This window comes from Epinephelus lanceolatus, chromosome 24, assembly GCF_041903045.1.
Source record: "Epinephelus lanceolatus isolate andai-2023 chromosome 24, ASM4190304v1, whole genome shotgun sequence".
NCBI lineage: Eukaryota > Metazoa > Chordata > Actinopteri > Perciformes > Serranidae > Epinephelus > Epinephelus lanceolatus.
Genome location: NC_135757.1, coordinates 153,177 through 180,752, shown reverse-complemented (window position 1 = coordinate 180,752; position 27,576 = coordinate 153,177). Strand labels below are relative to the sequence as shown.

General features: G+C 45.2%; 3 protein-coding genes across 6 annotated transcripts; 2 read left to right on the top strand and 1 right to left on the bottom strand.

Annotated features, from left to right (window-relative positions):
* Positions 1-591: 591 nt before the first annotated feature.
* On the bottom strand, positions 592-19,955 carry LOC117250034 (uncharacterized). Of its 3 annotated transcripts, none has more exons than XM_078165994.1 (9): positions 19,821-19,955; positions 8,965-9,156; positions 8,750-8,872; positions 4,812-5,044; positions 4,246-4,383; positions 3,964-4,151; positions 3,801-3,880; positions 3,626-3,709; positions 592-836 (listed from the first exon to the last, which is right to left on the bottom strand). In XM_078165994.1, the coding sequence occupies exons 2-9, from the start codon at positions 9,149-9,151 to the stop codon at positions 694-696; spliced, it is 1,176 nt and encodes a 391-aa protein (XP_078022120.1). In that variant the 5' UTR covers positions 9,152-9,156; positions 19,821-19,955; the 3' UTR covers positions 592-693. The 3 variants fall into 3 exon arrangements, with proteins under 3 accessions (XP_078022120.1, XP_078022121.1, XP_033471876.2); XM_078165995.1 differs by lacking the exon at positions 19,821-19,955 and adding an exon at positions 10,208-10,231; XM_033615985.2 differs by lacking the exon at positions 19,821-19,955 and adding an exon at positions 9,252-9,518.
* setdb2 (SET domain bifurcated histone lysine methyltransferase 2) lies at positions 9,788-18,668 on the top strand. Of its 2 annotated transcripts, XM_033615982.2 has the most exons (11): positions 9,788-10,085; positions 11,165-11,278; positions 15,526-15,618; positions 15,705-15,868; positions 16,121-16,405; positions 16,478-16,806; positions 16,895-17,064; positions 17,138-17,385; positions 17,460-17,696; positions 18,250-18,338; positions 18,435-18,668. In XM_033615982.2, the coding sequence occupies exons 1-11, from the start codon at positions 10,046-10,048 to the stop codon at positions 18,592-18,594; spliced, it is 1,929 nt and encodes a 642-aa protein (XP_033471873.1). In that variant the 5' UTR covers positions 9,788-10,045; the 3' UTR covers positions 18,595-18,668. The 2 variants fall into 2 exon arrangements, with proteins under 2 accessions (XP_033471873.1, XP_078022119.1); XM_078165993.1 differs by lacking the exon at positions 18,435-18,668 and having other exon boundaries at positions 18,171-18,303.
* creg1 (cellular repressor of E1A-stimulated genes 1) lies at positions 19,844-22,285 on the top strand. Its single transcript, XM_033615496.2, has 4 exons — positions 19,844-20,217; positions 20,974-21,093; positions 21,193-21,306; positions 21,495-22,285. The coding sequence occupies exons 1-4, from the start codon at positions 19,930-19,932 to the stop codon at positions 21,579-21,581; spliced, it is 609 nt and encodes a 202-aa protein (XP_033471387.1). The 5' UTR covers positions 19,844-19,929; the 3' UTR covers positions 21,582-22,285.
* The last annotated feature ends 5,291 nt before the right edge of the window (positions 22,286-27,576 follow it).

Genomic DNA, 27,576 nt, shown 5'->3' with positions numbered 1-27,576 from the left:
TACTCAATCACAAGTACAGGTCCTGAAGTCAAAATGTTACTGAACTAAAAGTACAAATACCACAGTGTATAAATACTCAATCACAAGTACAGGTCCTGAAGTCAAAATGTTACTGAACTAAAAGTACAAATACCACAGTGTATAAATACTCAATCACAAGTACAGGTCCTGAAGTCAAAATGTTACTGAACTAAAAGTACAAATACCACAGTGTATAAATACTCAATCACAAGTACAGGTCCTGAAGTCAAAATGTTACTTCAGTTAAAGTACAAATACCACAGTGTATAAATACTCAATCACAAGTACAGGTCCTGAAGTCAAAATGTTACTGAAGTAAAAGTACAAATACCACAGTGTACTCCATCACCTGTTCTCTGGAACAACCTGCCTGATGACCTGAGGTCCATCACAACTGTGTCCACATTCAAAACCAAACTCAAAAAAACTTTTCTATTCTCACAAGCTTATAGTGTACTCTGTGTGTGTGTGTGTGTGTGTGTGTGTAACCCCAACCCATACTTAAAGTTTACATGTAGTTTTTAATATTCCACATAAACAGTTCCAAACAGATGACAAACAGACGTTATGAAGGAACAGGTTTTTATTACCAAATAATAAATAAAAAATAGAAGGAGTAGTAAACACAGAAACAGTTCCCCTCCACTCATTCAGGGGGTGGTGCTGTTCTCACTACAGATGCTTCAGGATGTCGGGGATAAACTCCTGAGCGTCTCTCAGCTCGTCTTTCCACTCCTGAGGGATGGTGGCTTCACTGTAGGAGCCTCCGGCCCCCAGCAGGGCCCCCAGTGCGGCACCGCGGTTACAGTTCTCACCTGGGACATCATTCAGATACAACAGTTAAAATCTGACTCCAGCTCAGCTGGGGTTTAACGTACGAACCTCCACAGTCTGTGTTTAAAGTTAAATCTGACTCCAGGTCAGCTGGGGTTTAACGTACAAAACTCCACGACCTTTTCTTAAAGTTAAATCTGACTTCAGCTCAGCTGGGGTTTAACGTACAAAACTCCACGACCTTTTCTTAAAGTTAAATCTGACTTCAGCTCAGCTGGGGTTTAACGTACAAAACTCCACGACCTTTTCTTAAAGTTAAATCTGACTTCAGCTCAGCTGGGGTTTAACGTACAAAACTCCACGACCTTTTCTTAAAGTTAAATCTGACTTCATCTCAGCTGGGGTTTAACGTACAAAACTCCACAACCTTTTCTTAAAGATAAATCTGACTCCAGGTCAGCTGGGGTTTAATGTACAAAACTCCACGACCTTTTCTTAAAGTTAAATCTGACTTCAGCTCAACTGGGGTTTAACGTACAAAACTCCACAACCTTTTCTTAAAGTTAAATCTGACTTCATCTCAGCTGGGGTTTAACGTACAAAACTCCACAACCTTTTCTTAAAGATAAATCTGACTCCAGGTCAGCTGGGGTTTAACGTACAAAACTCCACGACCTTTTCTTAAAGTTAAATCTGACTTCAGCTCAGCTGGGGTTTAACGTACAAAACTCCACGACCTTTTCTTAAAGTTAAATCTGACTTCAGCTCAGCAGGGGTTTAACATGTGAACCTCGACAGCTGGTGTTTAAACTTAAATCTGACTTCAGCTCAGCAGGGGTTTAACATGTGAACCTCGACAGCTGGTGTTTAAACTTAAATCTGACTTCAGCTCAGCAGGGGTTTAACTTACGAACCTCCATAGTTGGTGTTTAAAGTTAAATCTGACTTCAGCTCAGCAGGGGGTTAACGTGCGAACCTCCACAGTTGGTGTTTAAACTTAAATCTGACTCCAGGTCAGCAGGGGTTTAACGTACGAACCTCCACAGTTGGTGTTTAAAGTTAAATCTGACCTCAGCTCAGCAGGGGTTTAACTTACGAAACTCCACAGTTGGTGTTTAAAGTTAAATCTGACTTCAGCTCAGCAGGGGTTTAACGTACGAACCTCCACAGCTGGTGCTTAAAGTTAAATCTGACTTCAGCTCAGCAGGGGTTTAACGTGCGAACCTCCACAGCTGGTGCTTAAAGTTAAATCTGACTTCAGCTCAGCAGGGGTTTAACGTACGAACCTGCACAGTTGGTGTTTAAACTTAAATCTGACTCCAGGTCAGCAGGGGTTTAACGTACGAACCTCCACAGTTGGTGTTTAAAGTTAAATCTGACCTCAGCTCAGCAGGGGTTTAACTTACGAAACTCCACAGTTGGTGTTTAAAGTTAAATCTGACTTCAGCTCAGCAGGGGTTTAACGTACGAACCTCCACAGCTGGTGCTTAAAGTTAAATCTGACTTCAGCTCAGCAGGGGTTTAACGTGCGAACCTCCACAGCTGGTGCTTAAAGTTAAATCTGACTTCAGCTCAGCAGGGGTTTAACGTGCGAACCTCCACAGTTGGTGTTTAAACTTAAATCTGACTCCAGGTCAGCAGGAGTTTAACGTACGAACCTCCACAGTTGGTGCTTAAAGTTAAATCTGACTTCAGCTCAGCAGGGGTTTAACTTACGAAACTCCACAGCTGGTGCTTAAAGTTAAATCTGACTTCAGCTCAGCAGGGGTTTAACGTGCGAACCTCCACAGTTGGTGTTTAAACTTAAATCTGACTCCAGGTCAGCAGGGGTTTAACGTGTGAACCTGCACAGTTGGTGTTTAAACTTAAATCTGACTCCAGGTCAGCAGGGGTTTAACGTGTGAACCTGCACAGTTGGTGTTTAAACTTAAATCTGACTTCAGGTCCAGGGGTTTAATGTACGAACCTCCACAGTTGGTGTTTAAACTTAAATCTGACTCCAGGTCAGCAGGGGTTTAACGTACGAACCTCCACAGTTGGTGTTTAAACTTAAATCTGACTTCAGGTCCAGGGGTTTAACGTACGAACCTGCACAGTTGGTGTTTAAACTTAAATCTGACTCCAGGTCAGCAGGGGTTTAACGTACGAACCTCCACAGTTGGTGTTTAAACTTAAATCTGACTCCAGGTCAGCTGGGGTTTAACGTACGAACCTCCACAGTTGGTGTTTAAAGTTAAATCTGACTTCAGCTCAGCAGGGGTTTAACTTACGAAACTCCACAGCTGGTGCTTAAAGTTAAATCTGACTTCAGCTCAGCTGGGGTTTAACTTACGAAACTCCACAGTTGGTGTTTAAAGTTAAATCTGACTTCAGCTCAGCTGGGGTTTAACGTACGAACCTCCACAGTTGGTGTTTAAAGTTAAATCTGACTTCAGCTCAGCTGGGGTTCAATTTACGAAACTCCACAGCTGGTGCTTAAAGTTAAATCTAACTTCAGCTCAGCTGGGGTTTAACTTACGAAACTCCACAGCTGGTGTTTAAAGTTAAATCTGACTTCAGCTCAGCTGGGGTTTAATTTACGAAATTCCACAGCTGGTGTTTAAACTTAAATCTGACTTCAGCTCAGCAGGGGGTTAACGTGCGAACCTCCACAGTTGGTGTTTAAACTTAAATCTGACTCCAGGTCAGCAGGGGTTTAACGTGTGAACCTGCACAGTTGGTGTTTAAATTTAAATCTGACTCCAGGTCAGCAGAGGTTTAACGTACGAACCTCTACAGTTGGTGTTTAAACTTAAATCTGACTTAAGGTCCAGGGGTTTAACGTACGAACCTCCACAGTTGGTGTTGGTCTGGATTCCTCCTGGCGGGTCATCATGAAACTGGTGGGCCAGGTAAAACATGCTGCTTAGAGCCCCTGTTGGTGCGACACAAACACACAGGAAGACATTCAGTTATGTGATCGTGGTCGTTAGTGATCATGTGACCTGTGACGCAGATCTGTGAACCTTTGGTGTAGCAGGCCAGACCCAGGTGCTTCACGGCGTTCTGATGGACCCGCAGACGTTCTTCAGAGGACACAGGGAACCTGAGAGACAGAGACAGTGTCCTGATGGTGGTGTACAGAGCGGATAGCTTTCCTGCTGACCACAAACAGGAAGTGTTTGTTACCTGGCGGCACGGCGGCTGTAGCTCTGACAGGCTTCCCAGGCGCCCAGCTTCCTCAGAGCGTGCTCAGCCTGCTGCTGGACACTGGCTCCGCCCAGCACAGCGTGCAGCGCTCGGCTGTAGATGGACACGTACTCGGGCACCTTGGGGTGGGGGTGTGTGAGCTTCACAAACTCCACCGCTGCTGAGACCTGAGGACGGATGGGTCAAAGGCATTAACACAGCGTCCTCTCTGACATACGTTAAATGTGCCTCCAAAACAAAACAAAAAAAAAAAACCCTCACAGCTCGCTCCTCATTGGCCGAGGCCGACAGCAGGATGAAGGGGAGGATCATGGGAAGGCAGCCGATGGCATCCAGCTGGCTGTCGGGGAACGACAAACTCATCTGGATTCTGGAGTGTTTTTCTGCAAACGCCAAAACCTGAGGAACACGGAGAACCCGGTAACTGTTCTGGATTTACCTGACGGGGTGTGTTTGATTTACCTGTCAGGGTGTGGTTGATTTACCTGTCAGGGTGTGTTTGATTTACCTGTCAGGGTGTGTTTGATTTACCTGTCAGGGTGTGGTTGATTTACCTGTCACGGTGTGTTTGATTACCTGTCAGGGTGTGGTTGATTACCTGTCAGGGTGTGTTTGATTTACCTGTCAGGGTGTGTTTGATTTACCTGTCAGGGTGTGGTTGATTACCTGTCAGGGTGTGGTTGATTTACCTGTCAGGGTGTGGTTGATTTACCTGTCAGGGTGTGTTTGATTTACCTGTCAGGGTGTGGTTGATTTACCTGTCAGGGTGTGTTTGATTTACCTGTCAGGGTGTGTTTGATTTACCTGTCGGGGTGTGTTTGATCTACCTGACGGGGGGAGGTGGGTCTGCTGTTCTGCCAGCTGGAGAAGAAGGAGCGGTGAAAGGACTCAGCGTAGGTGTCCTGGTGCGAGCCAGGTGTGGTCATGAAGTGGACGTAGTCTGACAGGACGGCAGCTCGAGCGTCTGCCTGAGAGACATCGCTGAAACATCTTGTGACGAGCGAGCGGGCTGCTCGAAGGGAACACAGGACGTTCAAGGTGTTGTCCCCTGCCTGGAGACCTGGACACCACAAACAGTACACAGTACTCAGTACTCTGATATTACTCAGTAGGCAGTACTTAGTACTGTGATATTACTCAGTAGGCAGTACTCAGTACTCTGACAGTATTCAGTAGGCAGTACTCTGACAGTACTCAGTAGGCAGTACTCAGTACTCTGATAGTACTACGTAGGCAGTACTTAGTACTCTGATATTACTCAGTAGGCAGTACTCAGTACTCTGACAGTATTCAGTAGGCAGTACTCTGATATTACTCAGTAGGCAGTACTCTGACAGTACTCAGTAGGCAGTACTCAGTACTCTGATAGTACTACGTAGGCAGTACTTAGTACTCTGACAGTATTCAGTAGGCAGTATTCTGATATTACTCAGTAGGCAGTACTTAGTACTCTGATATTACTCAGTAGGCAGTACTCAGTACTCTGACAGTATTCAGTAGGCAGTATTCTGATATTACCCAGTAGGCAGTACTCAGTACTCTAATAGTACTAGGTAGGCAGTACTCAGTACTCTGATAATACTCAGTCAGTGGGAAGTACTCAGTACTCTGATAGTACTCAGTAGGCAGTACTCAGTACTCTGATAATACTCAGTAGTCAGTAGTCAGTACTCTGATAATACTCAGTCAGTAGGCAGTACTCAGTACTCTGATAATACTCAGTAGTCAGTACTCTGATAATACTCAGTAGTCAGTACTCTGATAATACTCAGTCAGTAGGGAGTACTCAGTACTGTGATAGTACTCAGTAGTCAGTAGGCAGTACTCTGATAATAGTCAGTGGGGAGTACTCAGTACTCTGATAGTACTCAGTAGGCAATACTCAGTACTCTGATAATACTCAGTAGTCAGTACTCTGATAATACTCAGTCAGTAGGGAGTACTCAGTACTCTGATAATACTCAGTAGTCAGTAGGCAGTACTCAGTACTCTGATAATACTCAGTCAGTAGGGAGTACTCAGTACTCTGATAGTACTCAGTAGTCAGTACTCTGATAATACTCAGTCAGTAGGGAGTACTCAGTACTCTGATAGTACTCAGTACTCAGTACTCTGATAATACTCAGTAGTCAGTAGGCAGTACTCAGTACTCTGATAATACTCAGTCAGTAGGGAGTACTCAGTACTCTGATAGTACTCAGTAGTCAGTACTCTGATAATACTCAGTCAGTAGGGAGTACTCAGTACTGTGATAGTACTCAGTAGGCAATACTCAGTACTCTGATAATACTCAGTAGTCAGTACTCTGATAATACTCAGTAGTCAGTAGGCAGTACTCTGATAATACTCAGTCAGTAGGGAGTACTCAGTACTCTGATAATACTCAGTAGTCAGTAGGCAGTACTCTGATAATACTCAGTCAGTAGGGAGTACTCAGTACTCTGATAGTACTCAGTGGGCAGTACTCAGTACTCTGATAGTACTCAGTACTCAGTAGGCTGTACTCTGCACTCTGATAGTACTCAGTACTCAGTGGGCAGTACTCAGTACTCTGATAGTACTCAGTAGGCTGTACTTGGCACTCTGATAGTACTCAGTACTCAGTAGGCAGTACTTGGCACTCTGATAGTACTCAGTACTCAGTAGGCAGTACTTGGCACTCTGATAGTACTCAGTACTCAGTGGGCAGTTCTCAGTACTCATAGTACTCAGTACTCAGTGGGCAGTACTCAGTACTCTGATAGTACTCAGTAGGCTGTACTTGGCACTCTGATAGTACTCAGTACTCAGTAGGCAGTACTTGGCACTCTGATAGTACTCAGTACTCAGTAGGCAGTACTTGGCACTCTGATAGTACTCAGTACTCTGACAGTACTCAGTAGGGAGTACTCGGTACTCTGATATTACTCAGTAGGCAGTACTCAGTAGGGCTGTGCGGTATACCGATTCGTACCGAAAACCAGTATTTATTTTCGTTATGATATGAATTTTTGATATACTGCAATACCGGTGAATAGCCCCAACAACGTCCGGAACATGCGCGGCGGCAAAGTGTTTCAGCGGGGACCCATTTCACTGCTGCACACCACAGGCACGCTTGAGCAGGTCAGAGTGAGAGCATATAGAAACGTTTAGAGGCAAGAATGGCTGCTGGAGAGAGTCCTGAAAGTGAAGCAACTGTACACGATGACCCAGACACACACACACATAGACAAAGTGCACACACACACACACACATAGACAAAGCGCACACACACACACACACACACACACCCACACACACACATAGACAAAGCGCACACACACACACACACACACACCCACACACACACACACAGACAAAGCGCACACACAGGTGAGCACACTAGAGCACGGCTCGGGCCGCATTTTCCTGACCGAAGACGACCCGTCCCGAGTCCGAGACAGTTATAACCGAGCACAGCACTAGTTAGAGTGTAGATCAGGCCCAAAAAATTCAGCCCGACCTGGCCCGAGCCCGTGCACATTATGTCCAGGACCGGACCGGCCCGTCCAATTAACTGTAATTATGGGCCCAAGCCCGTGCACGTTATGTCCAGGACCGGACCGGCCCGTCCAATTAACTGTAATTATGGGCCCGAGCCCGTGCACGTTATGTCCAGGACCGGACCGGCCCGTCCAATTAACTGTAATTATGGGCCCGAGCCCGATTTAAACCTGACATTTTTCAATAAGCTGGCTGTTATAATTAACGTTTAGGACACACCAGATGCGTTAGTGTCGCGGAAGTCCTGCGAGTGTACCCGCAGGCGCTTGACTGTCCACACAGGCAGTGCATTTCTCCTGCGCTCTCCGCGCAGGTTAAACATCGACTCCACTCATCTGTTCCCGTCAGTACTCATTTTTCACTTCAACAGGTCATTTTAAACAAGTCCATATTTTCATCGTTTTTTATAACGTAATAAGTTAATGACAATTTGTCATTGCATGTCCATGTATTGAGCGTGTTGGGTAAACACTGAATGCATAGGGCATATTTTTTGAGGCACGGAAAGCCGCTGTCCCTCCCACTTATCTCTACCACCCCCTTCTCTCTTTTTCTGTATGTGTGAATTGCAACCCCCAACCTGTAGCAATTTCTCTCTCTCTCTCTCTCTCATATCTCACCGTGCCCGGCCTGGGCCTGTCAGATGGGTAGGGGGTCCCGGCCCGACCCGGCTTGGGCCCGCGGCTCGGGCAGAGAATCTAAGCTCTAGCACTAATGGAGCAGAGCGTGTGTTGCGTTCAGGTGTTGTCAGGTAAATAACAAATTCCGGCACTTGAATAGGCCATAGCACAACACAGCAGCATGTCAAGTTGGCCGAACCTGAGCAAAATACTGTGAAGTACCGTGAAACCGATATCATTTTTTCTTAAAACCGTGATATGGACATTTTGCCATACCATCCAGCCCTAGTACTCAGTACTCTGATAATACTCAGTAGGCAGTACTCAGTACTTTGATATCACTCAGTTGTCAGTAGGCAGTACTCTGATAATATTCAGTCAGTAGGGAGTACTCAGTACTCTGATAATACTCAGTAGTCAGTAGGCAGTACTCTCATAGTACTCAGTAGTCAGTAGGCAGTACTCTCATAGTACTCAGTAGTCAGTAGGGAGTACTCAGTACTCTGATAATACTCAGTAGTCAGTAGGCAGTACTCTCATAGTGCTCAGTAGTCAGTAGGGAGTACTCAGTACTCTGATAATACTCAGTAGTCAGTAAGCAGTACTCAGTAGGCAGTACCTTGATGGTAGTGGGTGGAGCCGGCGGATGACTTCCACAGGTCCAGCTTGTTGTGGAGGATCACGTTACCGACCACATCGGGTCGGCTGGCACCAGATGACCAGGCGGTCCGACCGCTGCCAGCTGCAACACATAAACAGGAAGTTAAGAGGGAACATGAAGATCTTTCCAGGACTTTCCAGGACTTGTTGAAGGAGTTCCAGGACTGGTCGCACCTGTGTTAGACAGGCTGAGGATGCTGGATGGGTGTCTCTGTCTGGGGGGCTGGAAGTCGCATATCCAGCCTCTGAAGTCCCTCTTGATGTCTTCGGTGTCATAGTACCAGTGGACCGGCATGGACATGGAGTCGGCCGCAGACATCCCCCACAATGCATCGCTCACTGCCCGCCGCACCTGAGCCATCTCACCTGAGGAGGAAGGAGGAAACTCAATTTAAGACATTTGATAAAAGAAAAAACAAAACAAAGGTCATTTCTTGTGTAAAGGTGTTTATGTTCCGTACCTGTTACCTGTTGCAGCAGCTCTGTGTCTGAATCAACTTCAAACTTACATAACTTTATTACCACACTGTTACAAAATCACACCGGAAGTGGCTAACGCTCTCATGCTAACATCAACAAACAGCTGTTTGCGGGCTCGAGCTCTCCTGTTCTATAATCTGTTTCCTGACATGTGTCCGGACATGTTAGTGTTCATATAAAGTCATGATGTGTTCGGTAAGACGTTACAGAAGCGATAAACAGCTTCAAGTTTGTAACCGGTGCTGTTGTACGGTGGTCGATGTGGGACAGTTAAAAAGCGAAGCGTTTTTGTCGGATAATTTTGGTCCCAGAGTGAAGACTGTCAGGCTGTTATACTGCCGTCAACAAACCATTACTGTCAAAAAAATTATTATTATTGGGTTTGTGCTCACTTTATTATTCAAAGCAGTGATCTCTGTGGTTCAGGTGAGGACGTATTAAGAAAATCAGACGTAAAATCTGCCTGCAAAACTAAAATCAGGGCACAATTTCATACTGTTACTTTTTACGGCGGCCTCTGAGGACCAATATTCGCGGACAATGTAAATCAGTGACAATGCGAACATGAAAAACCCGCGCCGGTAGATCATGTTTCAAACTTTACCGTTAAATTTATGGATAGATGATAAATTAATAAAGTAACTGTTAGGTTGTCGTTAATGTTAACGGTTGGTGGTGTGTTTCCGGTCGTTAACACGTGAGGAGGCTAACGGCTCCGTTTGTTTTTAGCGAGCAGGCTAACAGAGCTAGCATAGTGCTAGCAGGCTGCTTACTGATGGAGATGGAAGAGGAACCGTTAAATCTTCAGGACGTCGGTAAGAAGTCCCGGTTCAACGGTTTCATCCTCTAACTGTGTGACGGTTCACTATCTGTGTGACAGGATGAATTCATGCAGCAGCAGTTTGATCAGTTATAAAGCGTGTTAGCATCATCTCACCGGAGTGTTAGCTCCCATGTGTTGTTAAAGCCACTGTGAGACTGTGTCTAAAGTCATCTGTGGAGCCTGTAACGTTAAATTAATTTATTATTGATATATTAATTTATTATTAAGAATATTAATTCAGGTCAGATAATGACACTGAAGGTTATCTATTCCTTTAATGTAGAGCAGCTGGTCTGATGGAGCACAGATGTAATGATGTGTGTGGTGACAGTTAGGGACTGTTCTTTACCCAGGACCCTCCTCCGTAAGACACCTTCTTACATTCTATAAAACTTTGATATTTGAAAGTTAAGTCTCAGTTTTTCACTCTTGTTTTTCAGGCACATTTTAAATGAAACAGAATAAAGTGATTCTGATGAAATGTCTGAGTTTTTATTTTATTTCTTTTTTTTTTTTTTTTTTACAAAGGTGTTCGTTGCACATGATGTGTCCAAGGACCGCGGGAAATTTGAAAACCCATGTTTTGTCTTTGCAGTTTCTGAATGTGATTGTGTAATTAATTATTTAAAAAGTTGCCACTATTTTAACAAAAAAGAAAAGAGAGGGATAAACAAACCACCAAGAAATGTTAAAGGAAAAAAAAAATCAAAACATTTTAAAGAAATAAAAAACCCACAAAGAGCTTTAAAGACAACATGACCCAAACCTGAGATGGGTCTGCAAGGCAAAACTCTCTAGGGAAACACACAAAAAAGAAAACAGTCAAGATTTTAAACTTTTCATTTAAAAAATACCAGAAATTTTTCAAGAAAAGAAATTTGTCATGAATTCCAAAACTAATCAAAAACAATCACCAATATCTTTTAGAGAAACACTGCTTTTTTGTTCTCTAAAAAAATGGTGGTAAAATGAGTATATGAATTCAACCATTTAAAGTTATAAGCCCCGCCCCTCAGCCAGAATAGATAAACAACAGTCCCTAAAGAGGACATGTGTCCTGTTGTGTTTCAGAGCGGGCCCGAGCGTTCTGGTGTGAGGAGGACGTGGACCAGGTGTTCCACGGAGTCTACGAGTACCTGGATCACCTGAAGAGGGTCCTCAAGAAGAACACAGCCACTGACAAAGGTAGGACAGACACATGGAGACTCACTGAGGGAACACAGGACACATGGAGACACACTGAGGGAACACAGGACACACTGAGACACACTGAGGGGACACAGGACACACTGAGACACACTGAGGGAACACAGGACACGCGGAGACACACTGAGGGAACACAGGACACGCGGAGACACACTGAGGGAACACAGGACACATGGAGACACACTGAGGGGACACAGGACACACTGAGACACACTGAGGGGACACAGGACACACTGAGACACACTGAGGGAACACAGGACACATGGAGACACACTGAGGGGACACAGGACACACTGAGACACACTGAGGGGACACAGGACACACTGAGACACACTGAGGGAACACAGGACACATGGAGACACACTGAGGGAACACAGGACACACTGAGACACACTGAGGGAACACAGGACACGCGGAGACACACTGAGGGAACACAAGACACGCGGAGACACACTGAGGGAACACAGGACACACTGAGGGAACACAGGACACATGGAGACACTGAGGGAACACAGGACACGCAGAGACACACTGAGGGAACACAGGACACACTGAGGGAACACAGGACACATGGAGACACTGAGGGAACACAGGACATGCAGAGACACACAGAGGGAACACAGGACACACTGAGGGAACACAGGACACATGGAGACACACTGAGGGAACACAGGACACACGGAGACACACTGGGGAACACAGGACACATGGAGACACACTGAGGGAACACAGGACACACTGAGGGAACACAGGACACGCGGAGACACACTGAGGGAACACAGGACACGCAGAGACACACTGAGGGAACACAGGACACATGGAGACACACTGAAGGAACACAGGACACGCGGAGACACACTGGGGAACACAGGACACATGGAGACACACTGAGGGAACACAGGACACACTGAGGGAACACAGGACACGCGGAGACACACTGAGGGAACACAGGACACACTGAGGGAACACAGGACACATGGAGACACTGAGGGAACACAGGACACGCAGAGACACACTGAGGGAACACAGGACACATGGAGACACACTGAGGGAACACAGGACACGCGGAGACACACTGAGGGAACACAGGACACACTGAGGGAACACAGGACACATGGAGACACACTGAGGGAACACAGGACACGTGGAGACACACTGAGGGAACACAGGACACGCGGAGACACACTGAGGGAACACAGGACACATGGAGACACACTAAGGGAACACAGGAGGGAACACATTACACACTGAGGGAATACAGGACACAGAGAGAACCACTGAGGGAACACAGGACACACTGAGGGAACACAGGACACATAGAGAACCACTGAGGGAACACAGGACACATGGAGACTCACTGAGGGAACACAGGACACATGGAGACACACTGAGGGAACACAGGACACACTGAGACACACTGACGGGACATAGGACACACTGAGACACACTGAGGGAACACAGGACACACTGAGGGAACACAGGACACGCGGAGACACAGTGAGGGAACACAGGACACACTGAGGGAACACAGGACACATGGAGACACTGAGGGAACACAGGACACGCAGAGACACACTGAGGGAACACAGGACACATGGAGACACACTGAGGGAACACAGGACACGCGGAGACACACTGGGGAACACAGGACACATGGAGACACACTGAGGGAACACAGGACACATGGAGACACACTGAGGGAACACAGGACACGCGGAGACACACTGAGGGAACACAGGACACACTGAGGGAACACAGGACACGCAGAGACACACTGAGGGAACACAGGACACATGGAGACACACTGAGGGAACACAGGACACGCGGAGACACACTGAGGGAACATAGGACACATGGAGACACACTGAGGGAACACAGGACACACTGAGGGAACACAGGACATGCGGAGACACACTGAGGGAACACAGGACACACTGAGGGAACACAGGACACATGGAGACACACTGAGGGAACACAGGACACACTGAGGGAACACAGGACATGCGGAGACACACTGAGGGAACACAGGACACACTGAGGGAACACAGGACACGCGGAGACACACTGAGGGAACACAGGACACGCGGAGACACACTGAGGGAACACAGGACACACTGAGGGAACACAGGACACATGGAGACACTGAGGGAACACAGGACACGCAGAGACACACTGAGGGAACACAGGACACACTGAGGGAACACAGGACACATGGAGACACTGAGGGAACACAGGACACGCAGAGACACACTGAGGGAACACAGGACACACTGAGACACACTGAGGGAACACAGGACACATAGAGAACAACTGAAGGAACACAGGGCACACTGAGGGAACACAGGACACACTGAGGGAACACAGGACACATAGAGAACCACTGAGGGAACGCAGGACACATTGAGGGAACACAGGACACATAGAGAACCACTGAAGGAACACAGGACACACAGAGACACACTGAGGGAACACAGGACACATAGAGAACCACTGAGGGAACACAGGACACACTGAGAGAACACAGGACACATAGAGAACCACTGAAGGAACACAGGACACACAGAGACACACTGAGAGAACACAGGACACATAGAGAACCACTGAAGGAACACAGGACACACAGAGACACACTGAGGGAACACAGGACACATAGAGAACCACTGAGGGAACACGGGACACACTGAGGGAACACAGGACACATAGAGAACCACTGAAGGAACACAGGACACACAGGGCACACTGAGGGAACACAGGACACATAGAGAACCACTAAGGGAACACAGGACACACTGAGGGGACACAGGACACATAGAGAACCACTGAAGGAACACAGGACACACAGAGACACACTGAGGGAACACAGGACACATAGAGAACCACTGAGGGAACACGGGACACACTGAGGGAACACAGGACACACTGAGGGAACACAGGACACATAGAGAACCACTGAGGGAACACAGGACACACGGAGACATACTGAGGGAACACAGGACACATAGAGAACCACTGAGGGAACACAGGACACACGGACACACACTGAGGGAACACAGGACACATAGAGAACCACTGAGGGAACACAGGACACATTGAGGGAACACAGGACACACTGAGGGAACACAGGACACATAGAGAACCACTGAGGGAACACAGAACACATTGAGGGAACACAGGACACATAGAGAACCACTGAAGGAACACAGGACACACTGAGGGAACACAGGACACATAGAGAACCACTGAGGGAACACAGGACACATTGAGGGAACACAGGACACATAGAGAACCACTGAAGGAACACAGGACACACAGAGACACACTGAGGGAACACAGGACACACAGAGACACACTGAAGGAACACAGGACACACAGAGACACACTGAGGGAACACAGGACACACAGAGACACACTGAAGGAACACAGGACACACAGAGACACACTGAAGGAACACAGGACACACAGAGACACACTGAGGGAACACAGGACACACAGAGACACACTGAGGGAACACAGGACACATAGAGAACCACTGAGGGAACACAGGACACATTGAGGGAACACAGGACACATTGAGGGAACACAGGACACACAGAGACACACTGAAGGAACACAGGACACACAGAGACACACTGAGGGAACACAGGACACACAGAGACACACTGAAGGAACACAGGACACACAGAGACACACTGAGGGAACACAGGACACATAGAGAACCACTGAGGGAACACAGGACACATTGAGGGAACACAGGACACATAGAGAACCACTGAAGGAACACAGGACACACTGAGGGAACACAGGACACATAGAGAACCACTGAGGGAACACAGGACACATTGAGGGAACACAGGACACATAGAGAACCACTGAAGGAACACAGGACACACTGAGGGAACACAGGACACATTGAGGGAACACAGGACACATAGAGAACCACTGAGGGAACACAGGACACATTGAGGGAACACAGGACACATAGAGAACCACTGAAGGAACACAGGACACATAGAGAACCACTGAAGGAACACAGGACACACGGAGACACACTGAGGGAACACAGGACACATACAGAACCACTGAAGGAACACAGGACACGCGGAGACACACTGAGGGAACACAGGACACACTGAGGGAACACAGGACACATACAGAACCACTGAAGGAACACAGGACACACTGAGAGACAGTCTGTCCTCATGTCTTCTTGTCTGTGTGTCTGTCAGAGTATGTCCAGGGCCTGAAGCTGCTGGAGTGTCTCAACTGTCCTCCAATGTCCTCTCAGGACTCATCTGTGGTCCAAGTGGTCATCGGCTCAGGTACACACACACTCCACTTGCTACTGAACCTGTAAACTTCCTGTCCACAGACTCTTATTGTGACAGTGTCTTCCTGTCTCCTCTAGGTGAGCTACTGCCTGCAGACTTCACCCACCACAGCTCCTCCTCCTCCACCTGCACCTCCCCTGCCCCCCCCTCTGTCTCTACAGCTCCACCCACAGGACGGGAGGAGCTACTGCCTCCACTGACCCCCATCCACCTGCAGTACCTGCTCCACCCCTGCTCCCAGGTAACACACAATATACACACTGTGCTACACACTACTACACACTGACCCCCATCCACCTGCAGTACCTGCTCCACCCCTGCTCCCAGGTAACACACAATATACACACTGTGCTACACACTACTACACACTGACCCCCATCCACCTGCAGTACCTGCTCCACCCCTGCTCCTAGGTAACACACAATATACACACTGTGCTACACACTGTGTTGTGATACACTGTGTTGTGTTGTGTTGTGTTGTGTCGTTGCAGTCGTGCCTGCCCAGTCTACCCAGCATGCCTCAGTGCACCCCTGCGTTCTGGGGTCAGAACCCCCTGAAGGTTCCGCTGCTCTGTGGCTTTAAGAGGCTGAGCGCCATGCCCATGATGTCATCGAGGGTGGACAGCGAGGGGGCAGAGCTCACTGTCTGTGAGGACATGGACAAAGACGTGGAAGACTGGGACGTCGTTTACAAAGCCCCATGTGGACAGAGCCTCCGTAACCATGACGACGTGATGCGTTTCCTGTTGGCCACAGAGAGCTACGACATCCTGCAGGTTGGTTACGATGTGTTCAGGGACTGCAGGAAAAGTAGCATACAGTATCATGTGACTCTAAATCTTCCACAGGTGGACTTCTTCACCTTCAACCCGTCCGTCCGGTTGGACCCGCCCCCGCCGGCGGGACCCCAGCGGCCAGAGATGGACTTGAGCCGGGGGGCGGAGCCTACGCCGGTGCAGCTGTGCGTCAGGGACGGCAGCGCCCGGCCGTCAGACTTCCGTTACAGGAAGGACCGCTGGCCACACGGCTGCTTCCTGACCCGCAGCCCGGCGCTGTTCGACGTCTGCTGCGACTGCACCGATGGCTGCAGCGACGCTCAGCGCTGCGCCTGTGTGGCCATGACCAGAGGAGGGCGGAGCTACAGCCACCACAGGCTGACAGAGCCTGTACCGTCAGGGTAAGACATGAATCAGTGTGTATGGTGACAGGAAGTGGTGGCAGACTGTCCACATCCTTCTGACCACTTCCTGTCTGATCATTGTCAGCGTGTACGAGTGCGGCCCGTGGTGCGGCTGCGTTCGGGCTCGTTGTCAGAACCGGCTGGTCCAGAGGGGGATCAAAGTCCGCCTCCAGGTCTTCCAGACCGACAGGTGTGGCTGGGGCGTCCGTTGCCGTGACGACCTGGACCGTGGCACATTTGTGTGCATGTACGCAGGTGAGGCACCGTCGATGTTGTTCATGTAAACGTTCTTGTCATCAGCTGTGAGGTCACGATAACATGTGTCCAGGTGTGATGCTGCGGAGGGTACAGAGTCCCGCTGAGGCTCCGCCCCCGAAGCTGACGAGGGCAGACCTTCCCTCAGACGACGAGGTGGAGGTTGTCACTGAGTGGCTCGCTCCGCCCGTGCTGGAGAGTCGGAGCAACCTGCTGGAGCAGCCTATGTCCACGCCCACCTCGCCACCCCTGCATGTCCCCGTCATCCAGAGACCCGCCGACACCGCTGCTGCCGCCAGTACGCCACAGGACAGAGACAAGGTGAGACAGGAAACAGTTACATCATCACACAGACACTCTGACTTCCTGTCTAATATGCTCCACTCTGCTTACAGACGGTGTTGGTCGGAGCACCGCCGCCGCTGTCTCCATCAGTGGGGGAGTCAGGTGGCCACTCTCCAGGTCAGGACAACAACGTCGCCATGACACCCGCCTGTCCCCAGGGGGTGGCACCGCAAGTCCACAGTGTGAACGGCACCGAGAGCCACAAGAGTCTGAAGAGAGCCATGAAGGTGGACGACATCTACGTCCTGGACGCCAGCAAGGAGGGGAACGTCAGCCGCTTCATCAACGTAAGTCCAAAGTGATACGGTGCTATGAAGGTTAACAGCGTTTATGAAGCTGACGCCATGTAAAGATGGCCGCCAGCCGCTTCATCAACGTAAGTCCAAAGTGATACGGTGCTGTGAAGGTTAACAGCGTTTATGAAGCTGACGCCGTGTAAAGATGGCCGCCAGCCGCTTCATCAACGTAAGTCCAAAGTGATACGGTGCTGTGAAGGTTAACAGCGTTTATGAAGCTGACGCCATGTAAAGATGGCCGCCAGCCGCTTCGTCAGCGTAATTCCAGTCCGTAAGTGAGTTTATGAATTTCAAAATAAGAATAATTTCTTGTAATATTGTTTGTTTTTTTCATTATTTTATTTTTATCATAATTTTATTCTGAAATATTGAGATTTATTTTTGTTATTCTGTCATTCCGACTGTTGTAAAAATCAAATCTCATATTCAGCATCTGAACCTTTGACCTGAACTGTGTCGCCATAGAAACGAGTCAACGTGGCGTCACAGTGAAGGTGATGTCACCACTGAGTCTGACCTTTGACCTTGTCTTGGCCCCCTGCAGCACAGCTGTCAGCCCAACCTGTTCATCCAGAACATCTTCACCGACTGTCACGACCCCGCCTTCCCCGTCATCGCCTTCTTCACCAGCAGGTGAGGAAGAGGAGGGTCAGACGCAGCTCGTCACGGCCATGATGATGATGATGATGATGATGATGATGTAATAACGGCCTGTCCTCTGTGTTTCAGGGCAGTGAAGGCCGGTACGGAGCTGACCTGGAACTACTCCGCCGACACTCAGAGCAAACGGGAAGTGGTGTGTCTGTGCGGTAGCGACGGTTGTCGGGGTCAGTTTACGATGGAGGAGCATCTGTGTGACGTGTGTGAGGACGAAGGTGAAACACAGTGACAGGATATGATGTCATCATCTCAAATCTTCTGTACTGTGTTTTTTTTTAACAATAAAAGACTTTTTTGATCAGCTTCACAGCCTTTTATTTTGGAAGGCTTTTGTTTTTTAATTTCAGAGTTCAAGGGAAAAGTTTCCTCATCCAAGCTTTTAGTTTGAAACTCCAGCGTAGGAATAGGAGGAGGACGTTCAGTAGTGACTGTGTTTTTTATTTTGAAACTCCAGTGTAGGAATAGGAGGAGGACGTTCAGTTGTTATGGTAGCTTTTATTTTGAAACTCCACTGTAGGATAGGAGGAGGACGTTCAGTTGTTACTGTATCTTTTATTTTGAAACTCCAGTGTAGGAATAGGAGGAGGACGTTCAGTTGTTACTGTATCTTTTATTTTGAAACTCCACTGTAGGAATAGGAGGAGGATGTTCAGTTGTTACTGTATCTTTTATTTTGAAATGTCATTGCTTTGTGACGAGGGAACCAGAGTGACAGTGACTTCAGAGAGACGTCGTCCCTGCAGGTTGGACCATGAACCTGTGAGTGAACTCTGACAATCAGAACCATAACTACATTAATATTAGTGAAATCATTTGGTTTAAACACTGAACTTTGTTTAAAATAAGAGTGTAAACTTCCTGAGGCTCCTCCCACCCCCTACAGGTGTAGAATGGTTCAGTCCACCCCCTGCACTTGGATTCATCTGTAAACATAACTAATGCCCAGGCACTGTTTAAACTGAATACTACCACTGATAATAATAATTATTATTCAATAAAATAATAATGATAACACCAATAATAAAATAATTCTAAAAATTAAATAATACTGATACTAATACGACTACTAATAATTGTTATTAGTGTTTTAAAAATAAAATAAAAAAGTACTTTAACTACTGCTACTAATATCAATAATAATCATAATAATAGTAATTATTATATAATCATAAAACAGTAAATTATACTTCTACTACTGGGGCATCCGTAGCATAGTGGATAGTGCAGGTGCCCCATGTACAGAGGCGAAAATTATACTTCTACTACTACTATTATGAATAAAACAATACATTGTAATTCTACTACTAATAAAAATAACGAAAATAATAACGATGATTTTGGTCACTCTATGATAAAGTTGTTCAGACTATTTAATCTTCAGTTTTAACTATTTTACTGCTTTTATTTTGAAATCCCTACACGATCGTCGAGCAAGAAGGACTTCCCGTTATATACCCGTCTTTGCGGCTCTTATTGTGCAAGTCCAAACCGGATCTCAGCCTGTTGTTTATAAGTCTTCCACCCCCGGAGTCTCACCGACTGTCCTCCTGATCTGAACCCGACCATGAGAGCTGTCCTGCGGGCTCCGTGTGTGCTCCTCCTCGGCCTCCTCTGGGCCTCCGTCCCCGGCTCCCGGGCCCGGATCCCGCCTCACGACCAGGTGGCCCGGGTCGCGCGCTTCGTGGCCCACCTGTGTGACTGGGCCTCCATGGCCACCATCTCCACTCACAAGCCGGTGGAGGGGCAGCCGTTCTCCAACACCTTCTCCGTGAGCGACGGGCCGGTGGGCTCCGGTACCGGGGTGCCCTACATGTACCTGACCCACATGGAGATCTCTGTGCAGGACCTGCAGGTAACTCAGTCCCCGGTGCTCCGTGGACTGAACAGGAAAAGGTTTAAAAGTAAAGAAATCAACTTCCTGTTTCAGAGCTCCGTTAACACATGATATAATATGTGTGTGTGTGTGTGTGGTGTCTCCATGTCTCTCTTATCTGTTAACACATGATATAACGTTAATGTAGTGTGTGTACTGTGTGTGTGTGTGTGTGTGTGTGTGCGGTGTCTCCATGTCTCTCTGATCTGCCACTCAAAACCTCTAGAGAGATTTATAGTGTTGTTGTTGTTGTTGTTGTTCAGCATGAGACATGTATGAAGGGTTGTGTAACGGAGGCTCTGCCGTGACTCAGCAGTTTGTTCTCACAGTGACTCAGCAAAAGTCATGTGACCTCAGAGTGTCTCAGCAGTTTGAGGTCCAATCACGAGTCAGACCAGAGGTCATGTGACCTCAAAGTGATGAGCACAGCAGAAAGACTCATGTGATGAGTGTGTGACTGAGGACAGTCTGAGAGACATCTTAATATGCCCTTAGAGACAGGACGGACATTTTGTCTTTTAGTTCCTCTGACTACAACACATAGTCCCGGTGTCCTCATGTGAGGACACAGGAGGGGACAGGACATACCTAGACAGTCAGTTCACCTGTCTGTCACCTCAGGTGTCTCTGTCTGTCCCCTCAGGTGTCTCTGTCTCTCAATTGTGTCTGTCCCCTCAGGTGTGTCTGTCCCTCTGGTGTCTCTGTCTCTCAGGTGTGTCTGTCTCTGTCCCTCAGGTGTCCCCCCAGGCGTCCCTGTCCATGTCCCTGGCTCAGACAGATTACTGCAAACAGCAGGGCTTTGACCCTCAGAGTCCACTCTGTGCTCACATCATCCTGTCTGGATCTGTCCTCCAGGTACACACACACACACACACACACACACACACACACACACCTGTCCAGGTGAGCAGTCACATGACCTCATCATTGACCCCGCCCCTTTCTTCTGTCCAGGTGAACGGGACGGAGGCGGAGTTTGCTAAGAAGTCTCTGTTCAGTCGACACCCGGAGATGATCGACTGGCCCTCTGACCACAACTGGTTTTTCGCCAAGTTCAACATCACACAGGTACGACACGTACGCCCAGTATAACCCAGTACGACCTGTACCACCCAGTACGACCAGTGGTGCAAAATACTACTACAGATAATACTGCTAATAATACGTCAGACCACAACTGGTTGTGACATCACGGTGTGATGAGCCAATAGGAGGCCAGGAAGTGATGTTAATGCCCCTCCCCTTCCACGTTCCAGGTGTGGGTGTTGGATTATTTTGGCGGGGTGAAGACCGTCACTCCGGAGGAATATTTCCAGGCCTCTCCGTACAGGAAGCACCACTGAGGCTACCAGCTGCTGGGGGTTGTAGTCCTATTTCTCTCTCTAGTTCTACTTCAACAGTAGAAGTATTTCCTGTCAGTCAGTCAGGTGTGGATCAGAGGTTATAAACATGTGATCGTGTGTGTGTTGTCATAAGAGTCCAGCTGCAGTGTTACAGTCTGACCATCAGGGGGAGCTGTAACACAACATGTTGTTCTTCTATCACATTAATAAAAAAAGTATTTCCGTGTGTTTGTGTTGTGGCTCAGTGCAGCTCCACTGACCGCACCATATATTCACTCTAAGATTTAACATGTTTGATGCAACAACAATGAAACAAAGTGCACTTTATACCTTTATAGATTTATTACTTTAAAGATCTTTGTCAGAGGAAACACAAATGATTCCATCTCCCATGAGTCTTAGCTCTGAGCAGGCTAAATGCTAACAGTGCTAACACTTTAAACCTTATATATTCAGGGTGGAGACATGTTTCTGTCTGATTCACATTTTTATCTTTAAATTCGAACAGAAAAACTTAAAAAATGTTTTTTAAAAACTCCTAAAAATCGGAGAGGGGCGGGGCTTCAGCTGACTTCAGGTGTTTGTTTGGTGCCTTTAAAATGATTTTATATTTCACTCTGATTTAACCCAATGAGACGTTTTTTTATCGACTCTGATTTTTGCTGTGAAATTATATTTTTAATAAAGTTTGTGCTAAAAAAAAACCCAAAATGGCTCCATCTCTTTTATTTTTGTAGCTTAAGTGAAACCAAATTTGAATCCACGGATAACACTGTGGAGAGGAAATGAGGGGGCGGGGCTCTGCCTACCTGTGGATGTTTGTGGAGAGAGGCTCCCAGATAATGACTCACCTGTGTTCAGGTGTGTCAGGAGGAGCACGCTGGTTCTGAGAGGGTACAAGAAGTAAAACCACAAGCTTTTCTTATATTTAGCTAAAGCTTGTGGTTATATTTCGCTAACAAAAGCACGCAGTTATGTTTAGCTAACAAAAGCACATGGTAATGTTTAGCTAAGAAAAGTCTGTGGTTATATTTAGCTAACAAAAGCACATGGTTATGTTTAGCTATCAAAAGCACGTGGTTATATTTAGCTAAGAAAAACATGCAGTTGTGTTTAGCTAACAAAAGCACGTGGTTATATTTAGCTAAGAAAAGTCTGTGGTTATATTTAGCTAACAAAAGCATGTGGTTATGTTTAGCTACCCAAAGCACATGGTTATATTTAGCTATCAAAAGCACGTGGTTATATTTAGCTAAGAAAAACACGCAGTTATGTTTAGCTAACAAAAACACGTGGTTATGTTTAGCTAACAAAAGCACGTGGTTATATTTAGCTAAGAAAAGTCTGTGGTTATATTTAGCTAAGACAAACATGCAGTTATGTTTAGCTAACAAAAGCACGTGGTTATGTTTAGCAAACCACAGCACGTGGTAATGTTTAGCTAAGAAAAGTCTGTGGCTATATTTAGCTAACAAAAGCACATGGTTATGTTTAGCTATCAAAAGCACGTGGTTATATTTAGCTAAGAAAAACATGCAGTTATGTTTAGCTAACAAAAGCACATGGTTATGTTTAGCAAACAAAAGCATGTGGTTATATTTAGCTAAGAAAAGTCTGTGGTTATATTTAGCTAACAAAAGCACGTGGTTATATTTAGCTAAGAAAAGTCTGTGGTTATATTTAGCTAACAAAAGCATGTGGTTATGTTTAGCTACCCAAAGCACATGGTTATATTTAGCTATAAAAAGCATGTGGTTATATTTAGCTAAGAAAAACATGCAGTTGTGTTTAGCTAACAAAAGCACGTGGTTATGTTTAGCAAACAAAAGCACGTGGTTATATTTAGCTAAGAAAAGTCTGTGGTTATATTTAGCTAACAAAAGCATGTGGTTATGTTTAGCTACCCAAAGCACATGGTTATATTTAGCTATCAAAAGCACGTGGTTATATTTAGCTAAGAAAAACACGCAGTTATGTTTAGCTAACAAAAACACGTGGTTATGTTTAGCTAACAAAAGCACGTGGTTATATTTAGCTAAGAAAAGCACATGGTTATGTTTAGCTATCAAAAGCACGTGGTTATATTTAGCTAAGAAAAGTCTGTGGTTATATTTAGCTAAGACAAACATGCAGTTATGTTTAGCTAACAAAAGCACGTGGTTATGTTTAGCAAACCACAGCACGTGGTTATGTTTAGCAAACCACAGCACGTGGTAATGTTTAGCTAAGAAAAGTCTGTGGTTATATTTAGCTAACAAAAGCACATGGTTATGTTTAGCTATCAAAAGCACGTGGTTATATTTAGCTAAGAAAAACATGCAGTTATGTTTAGCTAACAAAAGCACATGGTTATGTTTAGCAAACAAAAGCATGTGGTTATATTTAGCTAAGAAAAGTCTGGTTATATTTAGCTAACAAAAGCACGTGGTTATATTTAGCTAAGAAAAGTCTGTGGTTATATTTAGCTAACAAAAGCATGTGGTTATGTTTAGCTAACCAAAGCACATGGTTATATTTAGCTATAAAAAGCACGTGGTTATATTTAGCTAAGAAAAACAGGCAGTTATGTTTAGCTAACAAAAACACGTGGTTATGTTTAGCTAACAGAAGCACGTGGTTATATTTAGCTAAGAAAAGTCTGTAGTTGTATTTAGCTAACAAAAGCACGTGGTTATGTTTAGCTAACCAAAGCACGTGGTTATATTTAGCTAACAAAAGCACGTGGTTATATTTAGCTAAGAAAAACATGCAGTTATGTTTAGCTAACAAAAGCACGTGGTTATGTTTAGCAAACCACAGCACGTGGTTATATTTAGCTAACAAAAGCACGTGATTATATTTGGCTAACAAAAGCATGTGGTTATATATAGCCAACAAAAGCACGTGGTTATATTTAGCTAACAAAAGCACGTGGTTATGTTTAGCAAACCACAGCACGTGGTTATATTTAGCTAACAAAAGCACGTGGTTATATTCAGCCAACAAAAGCACGTGATTATATTTGGCTAACAAAAGCACGTGGTTATATTCAGCCAACAAAAGCACGTGGTTACATTTAGCTAACAAAAGCATGTGGTTATATTTAGCCAACAAAATCACGTGATTATATTTAGCTAAAAAAAGCACGTCGTTATATTCAGCCAACAAAAGCGCTCGGTTACATTCAGCTAACAAAAGCATGTTCAGCTAACAAAATCACATGATTATATTCAGCCAACAAAATCACATGATTATATTTAGCTAACAAAATCACATGATTATATTTAGCTAACAAAAGCATGTGGTTATATTTAGCCAACAAAAGCACATGATTATATTTAGCTAACAAAATCACATGATTATATTTAGCTAACAAAAGCATGTGGTTATATTTAGCCAACAAAAGCACATGATTATATTTAGCTAACAAAATCACATGATTATATTTAGCTAACAAAAGCATGTGGTTATATTTAGCCAACAAAAGCACATGATTATATTTAGCTAACAAAATCACATGATTATATTTAGCTAACAAAATCACATGATTATATTTAGCTAACAAAAGCATGTAGTTATATTTAGCCAACAAAATCACATGATTATATTTAGCTAACAAAAGCATGTGGTTATATTTAGCCAACAAAAGCACATGATTATATTTAGCCAACAAAAGCGCGTGGTTATATTTAGCTAACAAAATCACATGATTATATTTAGCCAACAAAAGCACATTATTATATTTAGCTAACAAAAGCACATGATTATATTTAGCTAACAAAAGCACATGATTATATTTAGCCAACAAAATCACATGATTATATTTAGCTAACAAAAGCATGTGGTTATATTCAGCCAACAAAAGCACATGGTTATATTCAACCAACAAAAGCACATGGTTATATTCAGCCAACAAAAGCACATGATTATATTTAGCCAACAAAATCACATGATTATATTTAGCCAACAAAATCACATGATTATATTTAGCTAACAAAAGCACATGGTTATATTTAGCCAACAAAAGCACATGGTTATATTCAGCCAGCAAAAGCACATGATTATATTTAGCCAACAAAAGCACATGGTTATATTCAGCCAACAAAATCACATGGTTATATTCAGCCAACAAAAGCACATGGTTATATTTAGCCAACAAAAGCACGATTATATTTAGCTAACAAAAGCACATGAGTATATTTAGCTAACAAAAGCATGTGGTTATATTTAGCTAACAAAAGTATGTGGTTATATTCAGCCAACAAAATCACATGATTATATTCAGCCAACAAAAGCACATGGTTATATTTAGCCAACAAAAGCACGTGATGATATTTAGCTAACAAAAGCACGTGGTTATATTTAGCCAACAAAATCACGTGATGATATTTAGCTAACAAAAGCATGTGGTTATATTTAGCCAACAAAATCACGTGATGATATTTAGCTAACAAAAGCACGTGGTTATATTCAGCCAACAGAATCATGTGATTATATTCAGCCAACAAAAGCACGTGGTTATATTCAGCCAACAAAATCACGTGATTATATTTAGCCAACAAAAGCACGTGGTTATATTCAGCCAACAGAATCACGTGATTATATTTAGCCAACAAAAGCACGTGGTTATATTCAGCCAACAGAATCACGTGATTATATTTAGCCAACAAAAGCACGTGGTTATATTCAGCCAACAGAATCACGTGGTTATATTTAGCCAACAAAATCACGTGGTTATATTCAGCCAACAAAATCACGTGATTATATTTAGCCAACAAAAGCACGTGGTTATATTTAGCCAACAAAATCACGTGATTATATTTAGCCAACAAAAGCACATGGTTATATTTAGCCAACAAAATCACGTGATTATATTTATCCAACAAAAGCACGTGGTTATATTCAGCCAACAAAATCACGTGATTATATTCAGCCAACAAAAGCACTCGGTTACATTCAGCCAACAAAAGCACGTGGTTATATTCAGCCAACAAAATCACGTGATTATATTCAGCCAACAAAAGCACTCGGTTACATTCAGCCAACAAAAGCACGTGGTTATATTCAGCCAACAAAATCACGTGATTATATTCAGCCAACAAAATCACGTGATTATATTTAGCCAACAAAAGCACGTGGTTATATTCAGCCAACAAAATCGCGTGATTATATTCAGCCAACAAAAGCACTCGGTTACATTCAGCCAACAAAAGCACGTGGTTATATTCAGCCAACAAAAGCGCGTGGTTATATTCAGCCAACAAAAGCACATGGTTATACACTGCCTGGCCAAAAAAAAGGTCGCCACCTGGATTTAACTAAGCAAATAGGTACGAGCCTCCTATTGGATAATTACTGCATGGGCGATTATCTTTCAGCTGGCAACAAGTTATTTAAGCCCAACTGGTGCAATGAGTTGCTTCTCATTTCCTAAACAACCATGTCGAAAGACACATCCCGTGGTCGTGGAAAAGATGTTAGTCTGTTTGAGAAGGGTCAAATCATTGGCATGCATCAAGCAGAGAAAACATCTAAGGAGATTGCAGAAACTACTAAAATTGGGTTAAGAACTGTCCAACGCATTATTAAAAACTGGAAGGATAGTGGGGACCCATCGTCTTCAAGGAAGAAATGTGGCCGGAAAAAAATCCTCAATGATCGTGATCGGCGATCACTTAAACGTTTGGTGAGATCAAATCGAAGAAAAACAACAGTAGAACTCAGGGCTATGTTTAATAGTGAAAGTAAGAGCATTTCCACACACACAATGCGAAGGGAACTCAAGGGATTGGGACTGAACAGCTGTGTAGCCTTAAGAAAACCACTGATCAGTGAGGCTAACTGGAAAAAAAGGCTTCAATTTGCTAGGGAGCATAAAGATTGGACTCTGGAGCAATGGAAGAAGGTCATGTGGTCTGATGAGTCCAGATTTACCCTGTTCCAGAGTGATGGGCGCATCAGGGTAAGAAGAGAGGCAGATGAAGTGATGCACCCATCATGCCTAGTGCCTACTGTA